The sequence below is a fragment of the Heterodontus francisci genome, unplaced genomic scaffold (assembly GCF_036365525.1).
Source record: "Heterodontus francisci isolate sHetFra1 unplaced genomic scaffold, sHetFra1.hap1 HAP1_SCAFFOLD_946, whole genome shotgun sequence".
NCBI classification, from domain to species: Eukaryota; Metazoa; Chordata; class Chondrichthyes; order Heterodontiformes; family Heterodontidae; genus Heterodontus; species Heterodontus francisci.
Genome location: NW_027142329.1, coordinates 58,760 through 81,228, shown reverse-complemented (window position 1 = coordinate 81,228; position 22,469 = coordinate 58,760). Strand labels below are relative to the sequence as shown.

At 47.5% G+C, this 22,469-nt stretch overlaps 1 protein-coding gene across 1 annotated transcript in view; it reads right to left on the bottom strand.

Annotated features, from left to right (window-relative positions):
• Window positions 1-22,469, bottom strand: part of LOC137367048 (contactin-5-like) — a gene marked incomplete at its 5' end in the record, with an annotated part of 85,506 nt that overhangs the window by 4,416 nt on the left and 58,621 nt on the right. The window contains 1 exon segment of the mRNA XM_068028533.1: window positions 21,965-22,074. Within this exon segment, the coding sequence (XP_067884634.1) occupies window positions 21,965-22,074 (110 nt within the window).

Genomic DNA, 22,469 nt, shown 5'->3' with positions numbered 1-22,469 from the left:
ATCCCACATCCTATAACACACGGTACCCGATATCCCCCATCCTATAACACACGTTACCTGATATCCCCCATCCTATAACACACTGTACCCGATATCCCCCATCCTATAACACACTGTACCCGATATCCCCGATCCTATAACACACGGTAACTGATATCCCCCATCCTATAACACACGGTACCCGATATCCCCGATCCTATAACACACGGTACCTGATATCCCCCATCCTATAACACACTGTACCCGATATCCCCGATCCTATAACACATTGTACCTGATATCCCCGATCCTATAACACACTGTACCCGATATCCCCCATCCTATAACACACTGTACCCGATATCCCCCATCCTATAACACACTGTACCCGATATCCCCCATCCTATAACACACTGTACCTGATATCCCCCATCCTATAACTCACGGTACCTGATATCCCCCATCCTATAACACACGGTACCCGATATCCCCGATCCTATAACACACGGTACCTGTTATCCCCCATCCTATAACACACGGTACCTGATATCCCCCATCCTATAACACACTGTACCCGATATCCCCCATCCTATAACACACTGTATCCGATATCCCCGATCCTATAACACACGGTAACTGATATCCCCCATCCTATAACACACTGTACCCGATATCCCCGATCCTATAACACATTGTACCTGATATCCCCGATCCTATAACACACTGTACCCGATATCCCCCATCCTATAACACACTGAACCCGATATCCCCCATCCTATAACACACTGTACCCGATATCCCCCATCCTATAACACACGGTACCCGATATCCCCCATCCTATAACACACGGTACCTGATATCCCCCATCCTATAACACACTGTACCCGATATCCCCCATCCTATAACACACTGTACCCGATATCCCCGATCCTATAACACACGGTAACTGATATCCCCCATCCTATAACACACGGTACCTGATATCCCCCATCCTATAACACACTGTACCCGATATCCCCCATCCTATAACACACTGTACCCGATATCCCCGATCCTATAACACACGGTAACTGATATCCCCCATCCTATAACACACGGTACCGGATATCCTCGATCCTATAACACACTGTACCTGATATCCCCCATCCTATAACACACTGTACCTGATATCCCCGATCCTATAACACACTGTACCTGATATCCCCCATCCTATAACACACGGTACCCGATATCCCCCATCCTATAACACACGGTACCTGATATCCCCCATCCTATAACACACTGTACCCGATATCCCCCATCCTATAACACACTGTACCCGATATCCCCGATCCTATAACACACGGTAACTGATATCCCCCATCCTATAACACACGGTACCCGATATCCCCGATCCTATAACACACGGTACCTGATATCCCCCATCCTATAACACACTGTACCCGATATCCCCGATCCTATAACACATTGTACCTGATATCCCCGATCCTATAACACACTGTACCCGATATCCCCCATCCTATAACACACTGTACCCGATATCCCCCATCCTATAACACACTGTACCCGATATCCCCCATCCTATAACACACTGTACCTGATATCCCCCATCCTATAACTCACGGTACCTGATATCCCCCATCCTATAACACACGGTACCCGATATCCCCGATCCTATAACACACGGTACCTGTTATCCCCCATCCTATAACACACGGTACCTGATATCCCCCATCCTATAACACACTGTACCCGATATCCCCCATCCTATAACACACTGTACCCGATATCCCCGATCCTATAACACACGGTAACTGATATCCCCCATCCTATAACACACTGTACCCGATATCCCCGATCCTATAACACATTGTACCTGATATCCCCGATCCTATAACACACTGTACCCGATATCCCCCATCCTATAACACACTGTACCCGATATCCCCCATCCTATAACACACTGTACCCGATATCCCCCATCCTATAACACACGGTACCTGATATCCCCCATCCTATAACACACTGTACCTGATATCCCCCATCCTATAACACACGGTACCGGATATCCCCCATCCTATAACACACAGTACCTGATATCCCCCATCCTATAACACACAGTACCTGATATCCCCCATCCTATAACACACTGTACCTGATATCCCCCATCCTATAACACACGGTACCTGATATCCCCCATCCTATAACACACTGTACCTGATATCCCCCATCCTATAACACACTGTACCTGATATCCCCCATCCGATAACACACTGTACCCGATATCCCCGATCCTATAACACACGGTAACTGATATCCCCCATCCTATAACACACGGTACCTGATATCCCCCATCCTATAACACACTGTACCCGATATCCCCCATCCTATAACACACTGTACCCGATATCCCCGATCCTATAACACACGGTAACTGATATCCCCCATCCTATAACACACGGTACCGGATATCCTCGATCCTATAACACACTGTACCTGATATCCCCCATCCTATAACACACTGTACCTGATATCCCCGATCCTATAACACACTGTACCTGATATCCCCCATCCTATAACACACGGTACCCGATATCCCCCATCCTATAACACACGGTACCTGATATCCCCCATCCTATAACACACTGTACCCGATATCCCCCATCCTATAACACACTGTACCCGATATCCCCGATCCTATAACACACGGTAACTGATATCCCCCATCCTATAACACACGGTACCCGATATCCCCGATCCTATAACACACGGTACCTGATATCCCCCATCCTATAACACACTGTACCCGATATCCCCGATCCTATAACACATTGTACCTGATATCCCCGATCCTATAACACACTGTACCCGATATCCCCCATCCTATAACACACTGTACCCGATATCCCCCATCCTATAACACACTGTACCCGATATCCCCCATCCTATAACACACTGTACCTGATATCCCCCATCCTATAACTCACGGTACCTGATATCCCCCATCCTATAACACACGGTACCCGATATCCCCGATCCTATAACACACGGTACCTGTTATCCCCCATCCTATAACACACGGTACCTGATATCCCCCATCCTATAACACACTGTACCCGATATCCCCCATCCTATAACACACTGTACCCGATATCCCCGATCCTATAACACACGGTAACTGATATCCCCCATCCTATAACACACTGTACCCGATATCCCCGATCCTATAACACATTGTACCTGATATCCCCGATCCTATAACACACTGTACCCGATATCCCCCATCCTATAACACACTGTACCCGATATCCCCCATCCTATAACACACTGTACCCGATATCCCCCATCCTATAACACACGGTACCTGATATCCCCCATCCTATAACACACTGTACCTGATATCCCCCATCCTATAACACACGGTACCGGATATCCCCCATCCTATAACACACAGTACCTGATATCCCCCATCCTATAACACACAGTACCTGATATCCCCCATCCTATAACACACTGTACCTGATATCCCCCATCCTATAACACACGGTACCTGATATCCCCGATCCTATAACACACTGTACCTGATATCCCCCATCCTATAACACACTGTACCTGATATCCCCCATCCGATAACACACTGTACCCGATATCCCCCATCCGATAACACACTGTACCCGATATCCCCGATCCTATAACACATTGTACCTGATATCCCCGATCCTATAACACACTGTACCCGATATCCCCCATCCTATAACACACGGTACCCGATATCCCCCATCCTATAACACACGGTACCCGATATCCCCCATCCGAGAACACACGGTACCCGATATCCCCCATCCTATAACACACGGTACCCGATATCCCCCATCCTATAACACACTGTACCTGATATCCCCCATCCTATAACACACGGTACCTGATATTCCCCATCCTATAACACACTGTACCTGATTATCCCCCATCCTATAACACACTGTACCCGATATCCCCCATCCTATAACACACTGTACCTGATTATCCCCCATCCTATAACACACTGTACCCGATATCCCCCATCCTATAACACACAGTACCTGATATCCCCCATCCTATAACACACGGTACCTGATATCCCCGATCCTATAACACACTGTACCTGATATCCCCCATCCTATAACACACTGTACCTGATATCCCCCATCCGATAACACACTGTACCCGATATCCCCCATCCAATAACACACTGTACCCGATATCCCCGATCCTATAACACATTGTACCTGATATCCCCGATCCTATAACACACTGTACCCGATATCCCCCATCCTATAACACACGGTACCCGATATCCCCCATCCTATAACACACGGTACCCGATATCCCCCATCCTATAACACACTGTACCTGATATCCCCCATCCTATAACACACGGTACCTGATATTCCCCATCCTATAACACACTGTACCTGATTATCCCCCATCCTATAACACACGGTACCTGATATCCCCCATCCTATAACACACTGTACCCGATATCCCCCATCCTATAACACACTGTACCCGATATCCCCCATCCTATAACACACTGTACCCGATATCCCCCATCCTATAACACACTGTACCCGATATCCCCCATCCTATAACACACGGTACCTGATATCCCCCATCCTATAACACACTGTACCTGATATCCCCCATCCTATAACACACGGTACCGGATATCCCCCATCCTATAACACACAGTACCTGATATCCCCCATCCTATAACACACAGTACCTGATATCCCCCATCCTATAACACACTGTACCTGATATCCCCCATCCTATAACACACGGTACCTGATATCCCCCATCCTATAACACACTGTACCTGATATCCCCCATCCTATAACACACTGTACCTGATATCCCCCATCCGATAACACACTGTACCCGATATCCCCGATCCTATAACACACGGTAACTGATATCCCCCATCCTATAACACACGGTACCTGATATCCCCCATCCTATAACACACTGTACCCGATATCCCCCATCCTATAACACACTGTACCCGATATCCCCGATCCTATAACACACGGTAACTGATATCCCCCATCCTATAACACACGGTACCGGATATCCTCGATCCTATAACACACTGTACCTGATATCCCCCATCCTATAACACACTGTACCTGATATCCCCGATCCTATAACACACTGTACCTGATATCCCCCATCCTATAACACACGGTACCCGATATCCCCCATCCTATAACACACGGTACCTGATATCCCCCATCCTATAACACACTGTACCCGATATCCCCCATCCTATAACACACTGTACCCGATATCCCCGATCCTATAACACACGGTAACTGATATCCCCCATCCTATAACACACGGTACCCGATATCCCCGATCCTATAACACACGGTACCTGATATCCCCCATCCTATAACACACTGTACCCGATATCCCCGATCCTATAACACATTGTACCTGATATCCCCGATCCTATAACACACTGTACCCGATATCCCCCATCCTATAACACACTGTACCCGATATCCCCCATCCTATAACACACTGTACCCGATATCCCCCATCCTATAACACACTGTACCTGATATCCCCCATCCTATAACTCACGGTACCTGATATCCCCCATCCTATAACACACGGTACCCGATATCCCCGATCCTATAACACACGGTACCTGTTATCCCCCATCCTATAACACACGGTACCTGATATCCCCCATCCTATAACACACTGTACCCGATATCCCCCATCCTATAACACACTGTACCCGATATCCCCCATCCTATAACACACGGTACCTGATATCCCCCATCCTATAACACACTGTACCTGATATCCCCCATCCTATAACACACGGTACCGGATATCCCCCATCCTATAACACACAGTACCTGATATCCCCCATCCTATAACACACAGTACCTGATATCCCCCATCCTATAACACACTGTACCTGATATCCCCCATCCTATAACACACGGTACCTGATATCCCCGATCCTATAACACACTGTACCTGATATCCCCCATCCTATAACACACTGTACCTGATATCCCCCATCCGATAACACACTGTACCCGATATCCCCCATCCGATAACACACTGTACCCGATATCCCCGATCCTATAACACATTGTACCTGATATCCCCGATCCTATAACACACTGTACCCGATATCCCCCATCCTATAACACACGGTACCCGATATCCCCCATCCTATAACACACGGTACCCGATATCCCCCATCCTATAACACACGGTACCCGATATCCCCCATCCTATAACACACGGTACCCGATATCCCCCATCCTATAACACACTGTACCTGATATCCCCCATCCTATAACACACGGTACCTGATATTCCCCATCCTATAACACACTGTACCTGATTATCCCCCATCCTATAACACACTGTACCCGATATCCCCCATCCTATAACACACTGTACCTGATTATCCCCCATCCTATAACACACTGTACCCGATATCCCCCATCCTATAACACACAGTACCTGATATCCCCCATCCTATAACACACGGTACCTGATATCCCCGATCCTATAACACACTGTACCTGATATCCCCCATCCTATAACACACTGTACCTGATATCCCCCATCCGATAACACACTGTACCCGATATCCCCCATCCAATAACACACTGTACCCGATATCCCCGATCCTATAACACATTGTACCTGATATCCCCGATCCTATAACACACTGTACCCGATATCCCCCATCCTATAACACACGGTACCCGATATCCCCCATCCTATAACACACGGTACCCGATATCCCCCATCCTATAACACACTGTACCTGATATCCCCCATCCTATAACACACGGTACCTGATATTCCCCATCCTATAACACACTGTACCTGATTATCCCCCATCCTATAACACACGGTACCTGATATCCCCCATCCTATAACACACTGTACCCGATATCCCCCATCCTATAACACACTGTACCTGATATCCCCCATCCTATAACACACGGTACCCGATATCCCCCATCCTATAACACACTGTACCTGATTATCCCCCATCCTATAACACACTGTACCTGATTATCCCCCATCCTATAACACACGGTACCCGATATCCCCCATCCTATAACACACGGTACCCGATATCCCCGATCCTATAACACACTGCACCTGATATCCCAGATCCTATAACACACTGTACCTGATATCCACGATCCTATAACACACAGTACCTGATATCCCCCATCCTATAACACACGGTACCTGATATCCCCGATCCTATAACACACGGTACCTGATATCCCCCATTCTATAACACACTGTACCTGATATCCCCCATCCTATAACACACGGTACCTGATATCCCCCATTCTATAACACACTGTACCTGATATCCCCCATCCTATAACACACTGTACCCGATATCCCCCATCCTATAACACACTGTATCTGATATCCCCGATCCTATCACACACGGTACCCAATATCCCCCATCCGAGAACACACTGTACCTGATATCCCCCATCCTATAACACACGGTACCTGATATCCCGCATCCTATAACACACTGTACCTGATATCCCCCATCCTATAACACACGGTACCCGATATCCCCCATCCTATAACACACTGTACCTGATATCCCCCATCCTATAACACACGGTACCCGATATCCCCCATCCTATAACACACGGTACCTGATATCCCCCATCCTATAACACACGGTACCCGATATCCCCCATCCTATAACACACGGTACCTGATATCCCCCATCCTATAACACACGGTACCGGATATCCTCCATCCTATAACACACGGTACCTGATATCCCCCATCCTATAACACACTGTACCCGATATCCCCCATCCTATAACACACTGTACCCGATATCCCCCATCCTATAACACACTGTACCCGATATCCCCCATCCTATAACACACTGTACCCGATATCCCCGATCCTATAACACACGGTACCTGATATCCCCGATCCTATAACACACGGTACCCGATATCCCCGATCCTATAACACACGGTACCCGATATCCCCCATCCTATAACACACGGTACCCGATATCCCCCATCCTATAACACACGGTACCCGATATCCCCGATCCTATAACACACTGTACCTGATATCCCCCATCCTATAACACACTGTACCTGATATCCCCGATCCTATGACACACGGTACCTGTTATCCCCCATCCTATAACACACTGTACCTGATATCCCCCATCCTATAACACACGGTACCCGATATCCCCCATCCTATAACACACTGTACCTGATATCCCCATCCTATAACACACGGTACCCGATATCCCCCATCCTATAACACACGGTAACTGATATCCCCCATCCTATAACACACGGTACCCGATATCCCCGATCCTATAACACACGGTACCCGATATCCCCCATCCTATAACACACGGTACCCGATATCCCCCATCCTATAACACACGGTACCCGATATCCCCGATCCTATAACACACTGTACCCGATATCCCCCATCCTATAACACACGGGACCTGATATCCCCGATCCTATAACACACGGTACCCGATATCCCCCATCCTATAACACACGGTACCCGATATCCCCCATCCTATAACACACTGTACCTGATATCCCCCATCCTATAACACACTGTACCCGATATCCCCCATCCTATAACACACGGTACCCGATATCCCCCATCCTATAACACACGGTACCCGATATCCCCGATCCTATAACACACGGTACCCGATATCCCCGATCCTATAACAAACGGTACCCGATATCCCCGATCCTATAACACACTGTACCTGATATCCCCGATCCTATAACACACTGTACCTGATATCCCCCATCCTATAACACACTGTACCTGATATCCCCCATCCTATAACACACTGTACCTGATATCCCCGATCCTATAACACACGGTACCTGTTATCCCCCATCCTATAACACACTGTACCTGATATCCCCGATCCTATAACACACTGTACCTGATATCCCCCATCCTATAACACACGGTACCTGATATCCCCCATCCTATAACACACTGTACCTGATATCCCCGATCCTATAACACACTGTACCTGATATCCCCCATCCTATAACACACGGTACCTGATATCCCCCATCCTATAACACACTGTACCTGATTATCCCCCATCCTATAACACACTGTACCTGATATCCCCGATCCTATAACACACAGTACCTGATATCCCCGATCCTATAACACACTGTACCTGATATCCCCCATCCTATAACACACGGTACCTGATATCCCCCATCCTATAACACACTGTACCTGATATCCCCCATCCTATAACACACTGTACCTGATTATCCCCCATCCTATAACACACTGTACCTGATTATCCCCCATCCTATAACACACTGTACCTGATATCCCCCATCCTATAACACACTGTACCTGATATCCCCCATCCTATAACACACTGTACCTAATATCCCCCATCCTATAACACACTGTACCTGATTATCCCCCATCCTATAACACACGGTACCTGATATCCCCCATCCTATAACACACTGTACCTGATTATCCCCCATCCTATAACACACTGTACCTGATATCCCCCATCCTATAACACACTGTACCTGATATCCCCCATCCTATAACACACTGTACCTGATATCCCCGATCCTATAACACACTGTACCTGATTATCCCCCATCCTATAACACACTGTACCCGATATCCCCCATCCTATAACACACGGTACCTGATATCCCCGATCCTATAACACACGGTACCCGATATCCCCCATCCTATAACACACTGTACCCGATATCCCCCATCCTATAACACACGGTACCCGATATCCCCCATCCTATAACACACGGTACAAGATATCCCCCATCCTATAACACACGGTACCCGATATCCCCGATCCTATAACACACGGTAACTGATATCCCCCATCCTATAACACACGGTACCCGATATCCCCGATCCTATAACACACGGTACCTGATATCCCCCATCCTATAACACACTGTACCCGATATCCCCGATCCTATAACACACGGTACCTGTTATCCCCCATCCTATAACACACTGTACCTGATATCCCCCATCCTATAACACACGGTACCCGATATCCCCCATCCTATAACACACGGTACCCGATATCCCCGATCCTATAACACACTGTACCCGATATCCCCCATCCTATAACACACGGGACCTGATATCCCCGATCCTATAACACACGGTACCCGATATCCCCCATCCTATAACACACGGTACCCGATATCCCCCATCCTATAACACACGGTACCCGATATCCCCGATCCTATAACACACTGTACCTGATATCCCCCATCCTATAACACACTGTACCCGATATCCCCCATCCTATAACACACGGTACCCGATATCCCCCATCCTATAACACACGGTACCCGATATCCCCGATCCTATAACACACGGTACCCGATATCCCCGATCCTATAACACACGGTACCCGATATCCCCGATCCTATAACACACTGTACCCGATATCCCCCATCCTATAACACACGGTACCTGATATCCCCCATCCTATAACACACTGTACCTGATATCCCCCATCCTATAACACACGGTACCCGATATCCCCGATCCTATAACACACTGTACCTGATATCCCCGATCCTATAACACACTGTACCTGATATCCCCCATCCTATAACACACTGTACCTGATATCCCCCATCCTATAACACACTGTACCTGATATCCCCGATCCTATAACACACGGTACCTGTTATCCCCCATCCTATAACACACTGTACCTGATATCCCCGATCCTATAACACACTGTACCTGATATCCCCCATCCTATAACACACGGTACCTGATATCCCCCATCCTATAACACACTGTACCTGATATCCCCGATCCTATAACACACTGTACCTGATATCCCCCATCCTATAACACACGGTACCTGATATCCCCCATCCTATAACACACTGTACCTGATTATCCCCCATCCTATAACACACTGTACCTGATATCCCCGATCCTATAACACACAGTACCTGATATCCCCGATCCTATAACACACTGTACCTGATATCCTCCATCCTATAACACACGGTACCTGATATCCCCCATCCTATAACACACTGTACCTGATATCCCCCATCCTATAACACACTGTACCTGATTATCCCCCATCCTATAACACACTGTACCTGATTATCCCCCATCCTATAACACACTGTACCTGATATCCCCCATCCTATAACACACTGTACCTGATATCCCCCATCCTATAACACACTGTACCTGATATCCCCGATCCTATAACACACTGTACCTGATTATCCCCCATCCTATAACACACGGTACCTGATATCCCCCATCCTATAACACACTGTACCTGATTATCCCCCATCCTATAACACACTGTACCTGATATCCCCCATCCTATAACACACTGTACCTGATATCCCCCATCCTATAACACACTGTACCTGATATCCCCGATCCTATAACACACTGTACCTGATTATCCCCCATCCTATAACACACTGTACCCGATATCCCCCATCCTATAACACACGGTACCTGATATCCCCGATCCTATAACACACGGTACCCGATATCCCCCATCCTATAACACACTGTACCCGATATCCCCCATCCTATAACACACTGTACCTGATATCCCCATCCTATAACACACGGTACCCGATATCCCCCATCCTATAACACACGGTACCCGATATCCCCGATCCTATAACACACGGTACCTGATATCCCCATCCTATAACACACGGTACCCGATATCCCCCATCCTATAACACACGGTACCCGATATCCCCGATCCTATAACACACTGTACCTGATATCCCCCATCCTATAACACACTGTACCTGATATCCCCGATCCTATAACACATTGTACCTGATATCCCCCATCCTATAACACACTGTACCTGATATCCCCATCCTATAACACACGGTACCTGATATCCCCGATCCTATAACACACGGTACCTGATATCCCCCATCCTATAACACACTGTACCTGATATCCCCATCCTATAACACACGGTACCCGATATCCCCCATCCTATAACACACGGTACCTGATATCCCCCATCCTATAACACACAGTACCTGATATCCTCCATCCTATAACACACGGTACCCGATATCCCCCATCCTATAACACACGGTACCTGATGTCCCCCATCCTATAACACACTGTACCTGATATCCCCCATCCTATAACACACGGTACCGGATATCCTCCATCCTATAACACACTGTACCTGATATCCCCGATCCTAGAACACACGGTACCTGATATCCCCCATCCTATAACACACTGTACCTGATATCCCCCATCCTATAACACACGGTACCTGATATCCCCCATCCTATAACACACTGTACCCGATATCCCCGATCCTATAACACACGGTACCTGATATCCCCCATCCTATAACACACGGTACCCGATATCCCCCATCCTATAACACACGGTACCCGATATCCCCCATCCTATAACACACGGTACCCGATATCCCCCATCCTATAACACACAGTACCTGATATCCCCGATCCTATAACACACGGTACCTGATATCCCCCATCCTATAACACACGGTACCTGATATCCCCCATCCTATAACACACGGTACCGGATATCCCCGATCCTATAACACACGGTACCTGATATCCCCCATCCTATAACACACGGTACCTGATATCCTCGATCCTATAACACACTGTACCTGATATCCCCGATCCTATAACACACGGTACCTGATATCCCCCATCCTATAACACACGGTACCGGATATCCCCGATCCTATAACACACGGTACCTGATATCCCCCATCCTATAACACACGGTACCCGATATCCCCCATCCTATAACACACTGTACCCGATATCCCCGATCCTATAACACACGGTAACTGATATCCCCCATCCTATAACACACGGTACCCGATATCCCCGATCCTATAACACACGGTACCTGATATCCCCCATCCTATAACACACTGTACCCGATATCCCCGATCCTATAACACATTGTAACTGATATCCCCGATCCTATAACACACTGTACCCGATATCCCCCATCCTATAACACACTGTACCCGATATCCCCCATCCTATAACACACTGTACCCGATATCCCCCATCCTATAACACACTGTACCTGATATCCCCCATCCTATAACTCACGGTACCTGATATCCCCCATCCTATAACACACGGTACCCGATATCCCCGATCCTATAACACACGGTACCTGTTATCCCCCATCCTATAACACACGGTACCTGATATCCCCCATCCTATAACACACTGTACCCGATATCCCCCATCCTATAACACACTGTACCCGATATCCCCGATCCTATAACACACGGTAACTGATATCCCCCATCCTATAACACACTGTACCCGATATCCCCGATCCTATAACACATTGTACCTGATATCCCCGATCCTATAACACACTGTACCCGATATCCCCCATCCTATAACACACTGTACCCGATATCCCCCATCCTATAACACACTGTACCCGATATCCCCCATCCTATAACACACGGTACCTGATATCCCCCATCCTATAACACACTGTACCTGATATCCCCCATCCTATAACACACGGTACCGGATATCCCCCATCCTATAACACACAGTACCTGATATCCCCCATCCTATAACACACAGTACCTGATATCCCCCATCCTATAACACACTGTACCTGATATCCCCCATCCTATAACACACGGTACCTGATATCCCCGATCCTATAACACACTGTACCTGATATCCCCCATCCTATAACACACTGTACCTGATATCCCCCATCCGATAACACACTGTACCCGATATCCCCCATCCGATAACACACTGTACCCGATATCCCCGATCCTATAACACATTGTACCTGATATCCCCGATCCTATAACACACTGTACCCGATATCCCCCATCCTATAACACACGGTACCCGATATCCCCCATCCTATAACACACGGTACCCGATATCCCCCATCCTATAACACACGGTACCCGATATCCCCCATCCTATAACACACTGTACCTGATATCCCCCATCCTATAACACACGGTACCTGATATTCCCCATCCTATAACACACTGTACCTGATTATCCCCCATCCTATAACACACTGTACCCGATATCCCCCATCCTATAACACACTGTACCTGATTATCCCCCATCCTATAACACACTGTACCCGATATCCCCCATCCTATAACACACAGTACCTGATATCCCCCATCCTATAACACACGGTACCTGATATCCCCGATCCTATAACACACTGTACCTGATATCCCCCATCCTATAACACACTGTACCTGATATCCCCCATCCGATAACACACTGTACCCGATATCCCCCATCCAATAACACACTGTACCCGATATCCCCGATCCTATAACACATTGTACCTGATATCCCCGATCCTATAACACACTGTACCCGATATCCCCCATCCTATAACACACGGTACCCGATATCCCCCATCCTATAACACACGGTACCCGATATCCCCCATCCTATAACACACTGTACCTGATATCCCCCATCCTATAACACACGGTACCTGATATTCCCCATCCTATAACACACTGTACCTGATTATCCCCCATCCTATAACACACGGTACCTGATATCCCCCATCCTATAACACACTGTACCCGATATCCCCCATCCTATAACACACTGTACCTGATATCCCCCATCCTATAACACACGGTACCCGATATCCCCCATCCTATAACACACTGTACCTGATTATCCCCCATCCTATAACACACTGTACCTGATTATCCCCCATCCTATAACACACGGTACCCGATATCCCCCATCCTATAACACACGGTACCCGATATCCCCGATCCTATAACACACTGCACCTGATATCCCAGATCCTATAACACACTGTACCTGATATCCACGATCCTATAACACACAGTACCTGATATCCCCCATCCTATAACACACGGTACCTGATATCCCCGATCCTATAACACACGGTACCTGATATCCCCCATTCTATAACACACTGTACCTGATATCCCCCATCCTATAACACACGGTACCTGATATCCCCCATTCTATAACACACTGTACCTGATATCCCCCATCCTATAACACACTGTACCCGATATCCCCCATCCTATAACACACTGTATCTGATATCCCCGATCCTATCACACACGGTACCCAATATCCCCCATCCGAGAACACACTGTACCTGATATCCCCCATCCTATAACACACGGTACCTGATATCCCCCATCCTATAACACACTGTACCTGATATCCCCCATCCTATAACACACGGTACCCGATATCCCCCATCCTATAACACACGGTACCTGATATCCCCCATCCTATAACACACGGTACCCGATATCCCCCATCCTATAACACACGGTACCTGATATCCCCCATCCTATAACACACGGTACCGGATATCCTCCATCCTATAACACACGGTACCTGATATCCCCCATCCTATAACACACTGTACCTGATATCCCCCATCCTATAACACACGGTACCTGATATCCCCCATCCTATAACACACTGTACCTGATAACCCCCATCCTATAACACACTGTACCTGATTATCCCCCATCCTATAACACACTGTACCTGATTATCCCCCATCCTATAACACACTGTACCTGATATCCCCCATCCTATTACACACTGTACCTGATATCCCCCATCCTATAACACACTGTACCTGATATCCCCGATCCTATAACACACTGTACCTGATTATCCCCCATCCTATAACACACGGTACCTGATATCCCCCATCCTATAACACACTGTACCTGATTATCCCCCATCCTATAACACACTGTACCTGATATCCCCCATCCTATAACACACTGTACCTGATATCCCCCATCCTATAACACACTGTACCTGATATCCCCGATCCTATAACACACTGTACCTGATTATCCCCCATCCTATAACACACTGTACCCGATATCCCCCATCCTATAACACACGGTACCTGATATCCCCGATCCTATAACACACGGTACCCGATATCCCCCATCCTATAACACACTGTACCCGATATCCCCCATCCTATAACACACGGTACCCGATATCCCCCATCCTATAACACACGGTACCCGATATCCCCCATCCTATAACACACGGTACCCGATATCCCCGATCCTATAACACACGGTACCTGATATCCCCATCCTATAACACACGGTACCCGATATCCCCCATCCTATAACACACGGTACCCGATATCCCCGATCCTATAACACACTGTACCTGATATCCCCCATCCTATAACACACTGTACCTGATATCCCCGATCCTATAACACATTGTACCTGATATCCCCCATCCTATAACACACTGTACCTGATATCCCCATCCTATAACACACGGTACCTGATATCCCCGATCCTATAACACATTGTACCTGATATCCCCGATCCTATAACACACTGTACCCGATATCCCCCATCCTATAACACACGGTACCCGATATCCCCCATCCTATAACACACGGTACCCGATATCCCCCATCCTATAACACACGGTACCCGATATCCCCCATCCTATAACACACTGTACCTGATATCCCCCATCCTATAACACACGGTACCTGATATTCCCCATCCTATAACACACTGTACCTGATTATCCCCCATCCTATAACACACTGTACCCGATATCCCCCATCCTATAACACACTGTACCTGATTATCCCCCATCCTATAACACACTGTACCCGATATCCCCCATCCTATAACACACGGTACCTGATATCCCCGATCCTATAACACACGGTACCCGATATCCCCCATCCTATAACACACTGTACCCGATATCCCCCATCCTATAACACACGGTACCCGATATCCCCCATCCTATAACACACGGTACCCGATATCCCCCATCCTATAACACACGGTACCCGATATCCCCGATCCTATAACACACGGTACCTGATATCCCCATCCTATAACACACGGTACCCGATATCCCCCATCCTATAACACACGGTACCCGATATCCCCGATCCTATAACACACTGTACCTGATATCCCCCATCCTATAACACACTGTACCTGATATCCCCGATCCTATAACACATTGTACCTGATATCCCCCATCCTATAACACACTGTACCTGATATCCCCATCCTATAACACACGGTACCTGATATCCCCGATCCTATAACACACGGTACCTGATATCCCCCATCCTATAACACACTGTACCTGATATCCCCATCCTATAACACACGGTACCCGATATCCCCCATCCTATAACACACGGTACCCGATATCCCCGATCCTATAACACACGGTACCTGATATCCCCATCCTATAACACACGGTACCCGATATCCCCCATCCTATAACACACGGTACCCGATATCCCCGATCCTATAACACACTGTACCTGATATCCCCCATCCTATAACACACTGTACCTGATATCCCCGATCCTATAACACATTGTACCTGATATCCCCCATCCTATAACACACTGTACCTGATATCCCCATCCTATAACACACGGTACCTGATATCCCCGATCCTATAACACACGGTACCTGATATCCCCCATCCTATAACACACTGTACCTGATATCCCCATCCTATAACACACGGTACCCGATATCCCCCATCCTATAACACACGGTACCTGATATCCCCCATCCTATAACACACAGTACCTGATATCCTCCATCCTATAACACACGGTACCCGATATCCCCCATCCTATAACACACGGTACCTGATGTCCCCCATCCTATAACACACTGTACCTGATATCCCCCATCCTATAACACACGGTACCGGATATCCTCCATCCTATAACACACTGTACCTGATATCCCCGATCCTAGAACACACGGTACCTGATATCCCCCATCCTATAACACACTGTACCTGATATCCCCCATCCTATAACACACGGTACCTGATATCCCCCATCCTATAACACACTGTACCCGATATCCCCGATCCTATAACACACGGTACCTGATATCCCCCATCCTATAACACACGGTACCCGATATCCCCCATCCTATAACACACGGTACCCGATATCCCCCATCCTATAACACACGGTACCCGATATCCCCCATCCTATAACACACAGTTCCTGATATCCCCGATCCTATAACACACGGTACCTGATATCCCCCATCCTATAACACACGGTACCTGATATCCCCCATCCTATAACACACGGTACCGGATATCCCCGATCCTATAACACACGGTACCTGATATCCCCCATCCTATAACACACGGTACCTGATATCCTCGATCCTATAACACACTGTACCTGATATCCCCGATCCTATAACACACGGTAACTGATATCCCCCATCCTATAACACACGGTACCGGATATCCCCGATCCTATAACACACGGTACCTGATATCCCCGATCCTATAACACACTGTACCTGATATCCTCGATCCTATAACACACTGTACCTGATATCCCCCATCCTATAACACACTGTACCTGATATCCCCCATCCTATAACACACGGTACCTGATATCCTCGATCCTATAACACACTGTACCTGATATCCTCGATCCTATAACACACTGTACCTGATATCCCCCATCCTATAACACACGGTACCTGATATCCCCCATCCTATAACACACGGTACCGGATATCCCCCATCCTATAACACACGGTACCTGATATCCCCGATCCTATAACACACGGTACCTGATATCCCCCATCCTATAACACACGGTACCTGATATCCCCCATCCTATAACACACTGTACCTGATATCCCCGATCCTATAACACACGGTACCTGATATCCCCGATCCTATAACACACGGGACCTGATATCCCCGATCCTATAACACACGGTACCTGATATCCCCCATCCTATAACACACGGTACCTGATATCCCCCATCCTATAACACACGGTACCTGATATCCCCGATCCTATAACACACGGTACCTGATATCCCCGATCCTATAACACACGGTACCTGATATCCCCGATCCTATAACACACGGTACCTGATATCCCCCATCCTATAACACACTGTACCCGATATCCCCCATCCTATAACACACGGTACCCGATATCCCCCATCCAATAACACACAGTACCCGATATCCCCCATCCAATAACACACAGTACCCGATATCCCCGATCCTATAACACACTGTACCTGATATCCCCGATCCTATAACACACGGTACCTGATATCCCCCATCCTATAACACACTGTACCTGATATCCCCGATCCTATAACACATTGTACCTGATATCCCCGATCCTATAACACATTGTACCTGATATCCCCGATCCTATAACACACTGTACCTGATATCCCCCATCCTATAACACACTGTACCTGATATCCCCGATCCTATAACACACTGTACCCGATATCCCCCATCCAATAACACACGGTACCTGATATCCCCCATCCTATAACACACGGTACCTGATATCCCCCATCCTATAACACACGGTACCTGATATCCCCCATCCTATAACACACTGTACCTGATATCCCCGATCCTATAACACACGGTACTTGATATCCCCGATCCTATAACACACTGTACCTGATATCCCCGATCCTATAACACACGGTACCTGATATCCCCGATCCTATAACACACGGTACCTGATATCCCCCATCCTATAACACACTGTACCCGATATCCCCGATCCTATAACACACTGTACCTGATATCCCCGATCCTATAACACACGGTACCCGATATCCCCGATCCTATAACACACGGTACCTGATATCCCCGATCCTATAACACACAGTACCTGATATCCCCCATCCTATAACACACGGTACCTGATATCCTCGATCCTATAACACACTGTACCCGATATCCCCCATCCAATAACACACGGTACCTGATATCCCCCATCCTATAACACACGGTACCTGATATCCCCCATCCTATAACACACGGTACCTGATATCCCCCATCCTATAACACACTGTACCTGATATCCCCGATCCTATAACACACGGTACCTGATATCCCCGATCCTATAACACACTGTACCTGATATCCCCGATCCTATAACACACGGTACCTGATATCCCCGATCCTATAACACACGGTACCTGATATCCCCGATCCTATAACACACTGTACCTGATATCCCCGATCCTATAACACACGGTACCTGATATCCCCGATCCTATAACACACAGTACCTGATATCCCCCATCCTATAACACACGGTACCTGATATCCTCGATCCTATAACACACGGTACCCGATATCCTCGATCCTATAACACACTGTACCTGATATCCCCGATCCTATAACACACGGTACCTGATATCCCCGATCCTATAACACACGGTACCTGATATCCCCGATCCTATAACACACGGTACCTGATATCCTCGATCCTATAACACACTGTACCTGATATCCCCGATCCTATAACACACGGTACCTGATATCCCCGATCCTATAACACACGGTACCTGATATCCCCGATCCTATAACACACGGTACCTGATATCCCCCATCCTATAACACACTGTACCTGATATCCCCCATCCTATAACACACGGTACCTGATATCCCCCATCCTATAACACACTGTACCTGATATCCTCGATCCTATAACACACGGTACCTGATATCCTCGATCCTATAACACACGGTACCTGATATCCCCGATCCTATAACACACGGTACCTGATATCCCCCATCCTATAACACACTGTACCTGATTATCCCCGATCCTATAACACACTGTACCTGATATCCCCCATCCTATAACACACTGTACCTGATATCCCCCATCCTATAACACACGGTACCCGATATCCCCCATCCTATAACACACTGTACCTGATATCCCCCATCCTATAACACACGGTACCTGATATCCCCCATCCTATAACACACTGTACCTGATTATCCCCGATCCTATAACACACTGTACCTGATATCCCCCATCCTATAACACACTGTACCTGATATCCCCCATCCTATAACACACGGTACCTGATATCCCCCATCCTATAACACACTGTACCTGATATCCCCGATCCTATAACACACGGTACCTGATATCCTCGATCCTATAACACACTGTACCTGATATCCCCGATCCTATAACACACGGTACCTGATATCCCCGATCCTATAACACACGGTACCTGATATCCTCGATCCTATAACACACTGTACCTGATATCCCCGATCCTATAACACACGGTACCTGATATCCCCGATCCTATAACACACGGTACCTGATATCCCCGATCCTATAACACACGGTACCTGATATCCTCGATCCTATAACACACGGTACCTGATATCCTCGATCCTATAACACACTGTACCTGATATCCCCGATCCTATAACACACGGTACCTGATATCCTCGATCCTATAACACACTGTACCTGATATCCCCCATCCTATAACACACGGTACCTGATATCCCCCATCCTATAACACACGGTACCCGATATCCCCCATCATATAACACACGGTACCCGATATCCCCAATCCTATAACACACGGTACCCGATATCCCCCATCCTAGAACACACGGTACCTGATATCCCCGATCCTATAACACACGGTACCTGATATCCCCGATCGTATAACACACGGTACCTGATATCCCCGATCCTATAACACACGGTACCTGATATCCCCCATCCTATAACACACGGTACCTGATATCCCCCATCCTATAACACACGGTACCTGATATCCCCCATCCTATAACACACGGTACCGGATATCCCCCATCCTATAACACACGGTACCTGATATCCCCGATCCTATAACACACGGTACCTGATATCCCCCATCCTATAACACACGGTACCGGATATCCCCCATCCTATAACACACGGTACCTGATATCCCCCATCCTATAACACACGGTACCTGATATCCCTGCAGTTGTGGAGATCCATCAGACATACTCCGCCAGGACACCAGGATCTCGGAGGCAGACAGACTGGAGACTGTGATGTTTGAAGGTACGGTCTGTGGCTCTGTGAGGAAGGAAATACACGGAGCTGAATGAGGCTCAGGATTCGACCTCGGCAAGCTCGGCTATCACTGGACTCAACGTCCCTGTGTTAGAAAGAGGGGGAAATCAGCCAGGGTTCCTGCTCCTGATCACTGTCCTATCATTACTGTGTGTCTGTCAGAGTGTGTGACTCTGTGTTTTGTGTGTGTGTGTTTTGTGTGTGTGTGTGTTTTGTGTGTGTTTGTGTTTTGTGTGTGTGTGTGTTTTGTGTGTGTGTGTGTATGTGTGTGTGTGTGTGTGTGTGTGTGTGTGTGTGTGTGTGTGTGTGTGAATTTGTGTGAACCTGCCAGAGTATGTGTGCTTGTGTGAGTGTTTGTTGTGTGTGTCCGTGAATTTGTGTGTGTGCTTGTGTGTTGT